The 8,536-nt window shown below is 39.0% G+C and overlaps 1 protein-coding gene across 1 annotated transcript; it reads left to right on the top strand.

The window, feature by feature from the left end:
* Positions 1–4,282: 4,282 nt before the first annotated feature.
* On the top strand, positions 4,283–8,274 carry LOC135208969 (peroxisomal acyl-coenzyme A oxidase 1-like). Its single transcript, XM_064241518.1, has 5 exons — positions 4,283–4,328; positions 4,892–5,031; positions 5,713–5,859; positions 6,573–6,736; positions 7,669–8,274. Exons 2-5 carry the CDS (start codon positions 4,975–4,977, stop codon positions 7,775–7,777), a joined length of 477 nt encoding a protein of 158 aa, XP_064097588.1. The 5' UTR covers positions 4,283–4,328; positions 4,892–4,974; the 3' UTR covers positions 7,778–8,274.
* The last annotated feature ends 262 nt before the right edge of the window (positions 8,275–8,536 follow it).

Here is an 8,536-nt window from a genome sequence, read left to right as displayed (position 1 = left end):
AAATTCCTGAAGCCGAACCAAGTAAGAGACTCTGGGAAAACATATGGAGCAACCCAGTATCACACAACAAACATGCAACATGGCTCCAGAAGTCAAGGAAGAAGAAACAGGGAGAATAAAACAAAAGATTCACAGAGATTAACGGATCAGGACACAGTCAGACCCACAACTAAAGAAAAATGCCCAAACTAGGAAAGCCCCTCCAGGTCCCGATGAACGTCCATGGATACTGGCTCAAAAACTTCAAGGCCCTACCACCCACGAATAGCAGAACAGCTCCAGCATTGTATCACAAATCACCAAGCACCCAAATGGATGACCACAGGAAGTACATCCTTAGTACAAAAAGACAAGAGTAAGGAAATATAGCCAGTAACTACAGGCCTATCACCTGCCTACCAATAATGTGGAAGTTACTAACAGGTATCATCAGTGAAAGGCCAGTATACAACTACCTAGAGGAGGACAAACACCATCCCCCACCAACAGAAGGCTGCAGAAGAAGTGTAGGGGAACAAAAGACCAGCTCCTGATAGACAAAATGGTAATGAAGAACAGTAGGAGAAGGAAAACCAACCTAAGCATGGCATGGATAGACTTATAAGAAAGCTTCGACATGATACCACACACATGGCTAATAGAATGCCTGAAAAATATATGGGGCCAGAGGAAAATACCATCAAGCTTCCTCAAAAAATTACAATGCGCAACTGGAATACAATATCTTTTACAAGCTCTGGAATAAGACTAGCGGAGGTTTAATATCAGGAGAGGGATCTTCCAGGGCGACTCACTGTCCCCACTACTCTTTGTAGTAGCCATGATTCCCATGACAAAAGTACTACAGAAGATGGATGCCGGGTACCAACTCAAGAAAAGAGGCAACAGAATCAACCATCTGATGTTCATGGACGACATCAAGCTGTATGGTAAGAGCATCAAGGAATAGATATCCTAATCCAGACTGTAAGGATTGTATCTGGGGACATCAGGATGGAGTTTGGAATAGAAAAATGCGCCTTAGTCAACATACAAAAAGGCAAAGTAACGAGAACTGAAGGGATAAAGCTACCAGATGGGAGCAACATCAAACACATAGATGAGACAGGATACAAATACCTGGGAATAATGGAAGGAGGGGATATAAAACACCAAGAGATGAAAGACACGACCAGGAAAGAATATATGCAGAGACTCAAGGCGATACTCAAGTCAAAACTCAACGCCAGAAATATGATAAAAGCCATAAACACATGGGCAGTGCCAGTAAATCAGATACAGCGCAGGAAATAGTGGAATGGACGAAGGCAGAACTCCGCAGCATAGATCAGAAAACCAGGAAACATATGACAATACACAAAGCACTAGTACGACCCAAGAGCAAATACGGACAGACTATACATAACACGAAAGGAAGGAGGGAGAGGACTACTAAGTATAGAGGACTGCGTCAAACATCGAGAACAGAGCACTGGGGCAAAATATCTGAAAACCAGTGAAGACCAAGTGGCTAAAGAGTGCATAGGAAGAAGGGACTAATAAAAAGTAGACGAAGACCCAGAAATATACAGAGACAGGAGAATGTCAGACAGAAACAGAGGACTGGCAAAACAACAAACCAATGCACGGACAATACATGAAACAGACTAAAGAACTAGCCAAGCGATGACACATGGCAATGGCTACAGAGGGGAGACTAAAGAAGGAAACTGAAGGAATGATAACAGCGGCACAAGATCAGGCCCTAAGAACCAGATAGTTCAAAGAACGGTGAGACGGGAATAACATCTATCCATATGTAGTAATGCAATACGAAAATAAACCATAAACCACATAGCAAGCGAATGCCCGCACTTGCACAGAACCAGTACAAAAAGAGGCATGATTCAGTGGCAAAAGCCCTCCTCACTGGAGCCTGTGCAAGAAACATCAGCTACCTTGCAGTAATAAGTGGTACGAGCACCAACCTGAGGGAGTGATAGAAAACGATCAGGCAAAGATCCTCTGGGACTATGGTATCAGAACGGATAGGGTGATACGTGCAAACAGACCAGACGTGACGTTGATTGACAAAGTCAAGAAGAAAGTATCACTCATTGATGTCGCAATACCATGGGACACCAGAGTTGAAGAGAAAGAGGGAGGGAAAAAATGGATAAGTATCAAGATCTGAAAATAGAAATAAGAAGGATATGGGATATGCCAGTGGAAATCGGTACCCATAATCATAGGAGCACTAGGCACGATCCCAAGATCCCTGAAAAGGAATCTAGAAAAACTAGAGGCTGATGGTAGCTCCAGGACTCATGCAGAAGAGTGTGATCCTAGAAACGGCACACATAGTAGAAAAGTGATGGACTCCTAAGGAGGCAGGATGCAACCCGGAACCCCACACTATAAATACCACCCAGCCGAATTGGAGGACTGTGATAGAGCAATAAAAAAAAAAAAAAAAAAAAAAAAAAAAAAATAATAATAATAATAATAATAATAATAATAATAATAATAATAATAATAATAATATTATTATTATTATTATTATTATATTATTATTATTATTATTATTACTGGGATTAAGAAGTTTTTTAACCCAACCGGACCACCAGTTCTAAAAGTCTCGCATGGGTTTGAACTATCATGGGGATGACTTATGTTCTTAGAAAATACAACCAATCATCAAGAATTTATGAAGTCTAATAAGGAAAAGATACTTTGTCTAAAGATTGGCAAACAAGTGTCTGTGTTCCATAAGGGTGAGTCTTAAGTTGGAATGTAAATCCTTTCGTTGCCTTGAAATCAATTTTTCAGAAAAAGATGAACAGGTTATTGCTTTGTACTATTATCTCTGGGATACTCGTGGTTAATTTCAAGATCATTCAGTTTTCATACTCATCTTTCAATCTGCTATCAGATAATATTTTTGCTCATCCCTTTAATCTTCGATTTTAACGAAATACTCATAATGTATTATGACTTGGCTTCAGTATCCTTTTTTGGAATTAACTTTGAAAAAGCCTTGTGTGGTTTACACTTGAAAACTCTCTATGAAGTCAGTGTTCACAATTCGTTATGAAACTCCTCACCAGCAGTTTAGGAAGCAACCTTCAGAAAACTTGCTAAAATACATGTTTCTTCTCTCGCAAAGATGCTTTCTGCATCACTACAATTAAGGGTGGTTTTCAATAAATTCAATCCTCACTACCTCTGAATCAACCTGCAGATTACTAAGTCTGCACTTCGGTTAAATTCTCCGGTTTCCAAAAAAGCTTCTACTAATATTTCCTGGTCTCATTCCCCGGAGCTCCACGCATTGTCCTAGTGTGCTTTCAAGCTCTGGCAGCTCCGACTCTTCAGTGGCATCGAAATTTGTTGCCGCCTATCCTGCGGTGGGCACGGGTACCTGGCGTCCTCGAACCTGCCCCTCGGCTCTATACTGGAACTACCTGCGCCATCACTTACGAGGGAGAGAACACCGTCCTGTGGCTTCAGGTTGCGAGGTAATCAAATTGGGTTGACCCTGAGAAGCGTGATTTAATACTGAAATGTTCATTGAATCAATTTGAAAAGACTCATTCACTTCGAAATAAAAAACGATTTTTTAATAATCATCGAATATTTATCGATTTTTATAAATTTTAAATGTTTCGATGAACGTGAAATTAGCCTCATTCATGATGAACGTGCTCATCAGTTCGAATTATACTATTGGTCTCCAGTAAGTCCTGAGATTTCTTGGATATTCTCCCTTTCTTTGTTTCGTAACTTCCTTTTCCATTGCCTTCCAGGCCAGCCCTGTTCTCAACCCTTCCCATAATATATCTTTATGCCAACTTCATTTATAATGCTTTCTTATCATTGCGCTCCCCTCTACATAATTTTCTCTACAAATACATACAGAAACATTCTTTTTTTTTTATCCGTTATTACTTGCCATACAGCGATCTGCGCCTCAGTGGCGTGCTCGGTATGGAATTGGCCTGCCACATCGGTGGCCGCGAGTTTTAAATTTTCGGGCATTCCATTGAGGTGTGAGATGTGTATTTCTTCTTGTGATATGGAGTTTTTTCACGTCTCGACGTGGTTCGGAAGTCCACGTAAAGCCGTTGGTCCAGTTGCTGAATAACCACTGGTTCCATGCAAACGTAAAAACACCATACAAACAAAACATACAGCGATCTCCCATCATTTCTGTACCTTTCTGGATTTCGTCCAATTCCAGGTACCTCGTTAAGTCTTGCCGAGCCAGCTCGGAAAAGCAACACTGGGTCTACCGTTGGGGGTTTTTGCAGGTCAACCAACATCTAGGAATGGAGATTTATCCAGCAAAGGTATTCTTATGCTTTATAAAATGCAGTAGACAGGTAGTATAATTTTTATACTAAGTCACTCACTTCCGTTGGGTTCGTTAAGCCCTATTTTGAATCAGTTTCCGACGGCCCACCAGACCTCCTAGGGTCGGATTGAAAGTTGGATTTTTTTTGTTTTTCATGCCAGGATAAGTAAGCTGTCCGCTGATTGCATCATTATATTTAATCTTGAGGTGTTTTTATATATGAGTCTGATCACATCACCGTTTCATATGCCCTTTAATATCTAATTCGCTTCCCTCGGAATTAATATATTTTCATATATGTTAACAGAAGGGGAATTTTTTTTAGTGGATAAGAAATTCGTCGGCTCGTGGGCGCGAACGACGGAATTCAGGACGTACAGTGAAGCGCTTTAAACCGCACGGCTATCACGAGAGGTAGAGCGAATTAGATATTAAGGGACATTTGTAGCTTAGTGTGTGTGTGTGTGTGCGAGCGTGCGGGTGTGTATAGTTTCTTCTAATTTTTCTATGTGCAATGATAAACTAAGTCATGTATATACTTTCCGTTTTAAAAATAAGGTTTGGTTGAAGCATACAAAGTAGCAGCGAGCTCCCTGGTGGCCAATGCTGAGCGCCGACTTCAGCGTCTGTGCGACTCGGGAATGGCCTACCACCACGCCTGGAACAACTGCGCTGTCATGCTCGTGAAATGTGCCGAGGTCAGTGTGTTCATGAAAACATTCTCTGTCAGGTGTAGTGTACAAAGATTTGCAGTAAAACTCATAAGTATAATAGTGTCACATGATTCCTTTTAGTTCTGAACATCGGAAAAATAGGCAATGTTCTATTTCTGTTTGAATGATACGAGTATCGCCTTTTAAAACGTAAAATTTATTGACTTCACGGAATTTAACTTATACGGTCTCGTTTCCAAGCTTCATGATAATATCCTAAAACCGATAAGTGGGAATACTTCAGTAAGCCCTGATTTTAGTTATTAGTATTATTGTTTTAAGGGGTCCAGAATAATAAGAATGTTAAAAGTTCGTGTATAATTAATAAACGCTTAATAAAAGCTTTCGAACCCCTCCCAGAGAAGGGTTCGAAAGCTTTTGTGAAGTGTTTATAAATTATACTCACGAACTTTTAACATTCTTAGTATTGTGGGCCCCTTAGGTCTTAGAACTTTGTCTAAACTCTCGCGATAGAGAATTTTTTCCCAATTATTATTATTATTGTTAATTGCTTTTGTTTTCACTGTTGTTGTAACTGTTGTCAGTTTAAATATAATGAAAATAAATAGCCTTTTCCCGTAGTAATGAAAACGTGTTTCTGTCAGCGGACATATTCTAAACGATCTCATTTAAATCATATTTTCTATTCGTTTTGTTCCTCTTCAGGCGCACATGAGGTACTACGTGTGTGAGAAATACTTTGACAGCGTCGAAACTGTAGCCATGAAGCCAGAACTCCGAGAGATCATGAGAAATCTGAGTCGTTTGTATCTGATTTACCACATCACTCTGCAACCCGGCGCTTTTCTGAAGGTGGGTTATTTGCCTCTCTCTCTCTCTCTCTTAAAGATACCAGTAATGCTTTTCCTTTTTGCTTACTCATCTTTGAAGCGAAACATTAATCACATTACCTCATAGTTGGACATTGCCGTCAGTGAGATGCACTGCAAACATTACTAATGACTGTTTACAACATCTCTTCGACCCTTCAGGTGCATTTTAACATTTTACTTAACCTCCGTTTCCACTTCCTTTCTTCCATCTTGCTGTCCAACCACCGAACTCCCTCGTTTTCACTGTTTTAAGCGCGGAATGGCGGATAGCCCCCCCCCCCCCCCCCCCCCCCCCCCCCCCCACACCCCCCCCCCCACCCCCCCCCCCCCCCCCCCCCAGTGTTTGGCTTTATAGCCAGATTTTCATAAGTCAGTCAGTTAGTTAAAGATGTCTTCAGAAACATAAATTATATATTTAAAAAAAGCAATTTTCCTCTCAAATTTACTCTGCTCTAAATCAAACATTAATCATTTTCCAACTAAGTATAACTCATAAATAAAGGTTTTTCATTTTCTTCCGTGGCATTACGTTATACACAGCATCACGTTTTATATATTTCGCGATCAAGTTATTCAAGTATAACTTACGCAAGGTGTATTCAAGGAAAGCTCTTAAGGGTAGGAGTCCATAATTCTTACAATAAAAATTTGATTTTTTTTATTAATTAATTTAAACTTCCTCCTCCACAACAGAGCAGTGCCTTGACTGCAGAGGAGATCAGTCATCTGGAAGAGGAAATGTGCAGCCTGTTGGCGTCCTTGAGACCACAGGCTGTTTCCATTGTCGACTCATTCGATTTTGACGATGACCAGTTGAAGTCGACCCTGGGCGCTTGGGATGGAAATGTTTATCAAAGGTAGGAAGCACCTTTCCCTCCACAAGCTTTCCTTTTTTATTTCATTTATTAGGCATATTTTACTGAAATTTTATAGTTAATTTTCTGCGTAGAGAGCAGACCGAAGGTGATCTGTAGCACATTGTTTCGTATTGACATTGATTGGACCGTCACAACTTAAATAACGAGTTTGTTGTGCATACCAAATTCTAATGTAAGCTATCAATAACATATTTTGCAAAAGAATAAAATTGAAGTCCTACTTTTACCACTTTGATTCAGTCAACTAAATAATGCTCAACCACTTTGATTCAGTCAACTAAATAATGCTCAACCATTTTGATTCAGTCAACTAAATAATGCTCAACCACTTTGATTCAGTCAACTAAATAATGCTCAACCACTTTGATTCAGTCAACTAAATAATGCTAAAAAAATGCGGCTTTGTACTCGTGTAAATTTAAACTACTTTGGAAGATATTTGGGAATGGTGTCGTGAATTTTCCATTTTCTGATACTTTTTAATGGTGAAAAATGTCCAATAGAGTTGAAGTTCTTGCTTTTATACATGGAATTATAACTAACCAAATTTTTTTTTAAATTATATTTTTGCATTTCACTGAAGAAATGCTTTTTTCCAAACAACCTTATGATGAAATCGCTGACTTTCACAAAAGTAAAGGGAAATTAAATTAAATATTTCCATTTCTAGCTATGTTTGTATATTAAAACGTTCAAAATCATTGCAATTATTTAACGTAAATAGACTATGCTACAGAAATATATTTGGAAAAAATGGAGATCACCCTTTTTTATTTAAATAAGTTGAGAAAATTTTTAGAGGGATCTTAATGAAGATGAAGAGATTCTCCTCAAGAAAATTATCCTTGTATCAAAAGGCAGCTTCACAATAACATCTTCCTAAGGAAGAATTCAATCGTCTCTGTTTTCAGAATCTATGATGAAGCCATGAAGAGCCCACTGAACAAGAAGGACGTGCCCGATGCGTTCCATAAATACCTGAGGCCGCTCATGAAATCTACCTTGAGATCGAGCTTGTAAAAGTCAAGTCTCATAAGTCTTTGTCTCTGTACCAAATGTTGATCAAGTGGATGGGGTCCCTTTGTAAATATTTCTATCGAGTTTCGGCAGAATCCGTTTCCCTGTTAACAGGATATATCTTGTTAATAATGTCAAACACGGATGAAGACGTTCATCCTCCCAACCTCGTTGGAGGAGGTAACGAAAGATAGAATATTATACAAATTAATACGTGGCTTCTAGCTTGTTTGTAACCCAACTTTGGCAGAGAACGTGAAAACAGTTAAAAAAATTACATATAATAAAAATGTGTGTATTAAGTCTTGTGTAGGCATGAAAATACGAGTATATAAAAAAAAAGAAATTGAGAATAGATATTTTACTATATGTACATATATACACTGGATATTTTAGTATATGTACTATATACACCGGTTACATACAAAATCTACAGTATATTACATGGTAATGTCAATAATGTAAATTTGTGAATGTTTTAAATACATGTCTTACACAAATCTGGCCTATGCATCAATTTCTTATACGCCCGTTATGTCATGTAACAGCTGCTAATTTTTGGTGAACCGGTAAAGATAAAAGTAAAAGGCGGCTGGCTGCCTTTTAGAGGGTTAGCAAGGATGAAAGTGAGAGCGGTATCTTTCCAATTAGGGAAAGCCTGTAAGGATGAAAGAAACAGGAATAAATCCTTGAATAGGGTCCAGAGTGGCAAGAAGGGAGGAATAGCAGTAAATCTTTCGTAACCAGTTTCCTAGGTGATAC

Source organism: Macrobrachium nipponense, chromosome 37 (assembly GCF_015104395.2).
Source record: "Macrobrachium nipponense isolate FS-2020 chromosome 37, ASM1510439v2, whole genome shotgun sequence".
NCBI classification, from domain to species: Eukaryota; Metazoa; Arthropoda; class Malacostraca; order Decapoda; family Palaemonidae; genus Macrobrachium; species Macrobrachium nipponense.
This window is presented reverse-complemented; position numbering and strand designations above follow the sequence as displayed.

What these genes read in the sequence shown, in the direction of transcription:
- LOC135208969 (XM_064241518.1), top strand. Translation starts at nt 4,975, where the DNA reads ATGGCCTACCACCACGCCTGGAACAACTGCGCTGTCATGCTCGTGAAA. An exon ending in TGCTCGTGAAATGTGCCGAG is followed by an intron (nt 5,032 to 5,712) that starts GTCAGTGTGTTC and finishes GTTCCTCTTCAG; the next exon opens with GCGCACATGAGGTACTACGT. An exon ending in GATGGAAATGTTTATCAAAG is followed by an intron (nt 6,737 to 7,668) that starts GTAGGAAGCACC and finishes CTCTGTTTTCAG; the next exon opens with AATCTATGATGAAGCCATGA.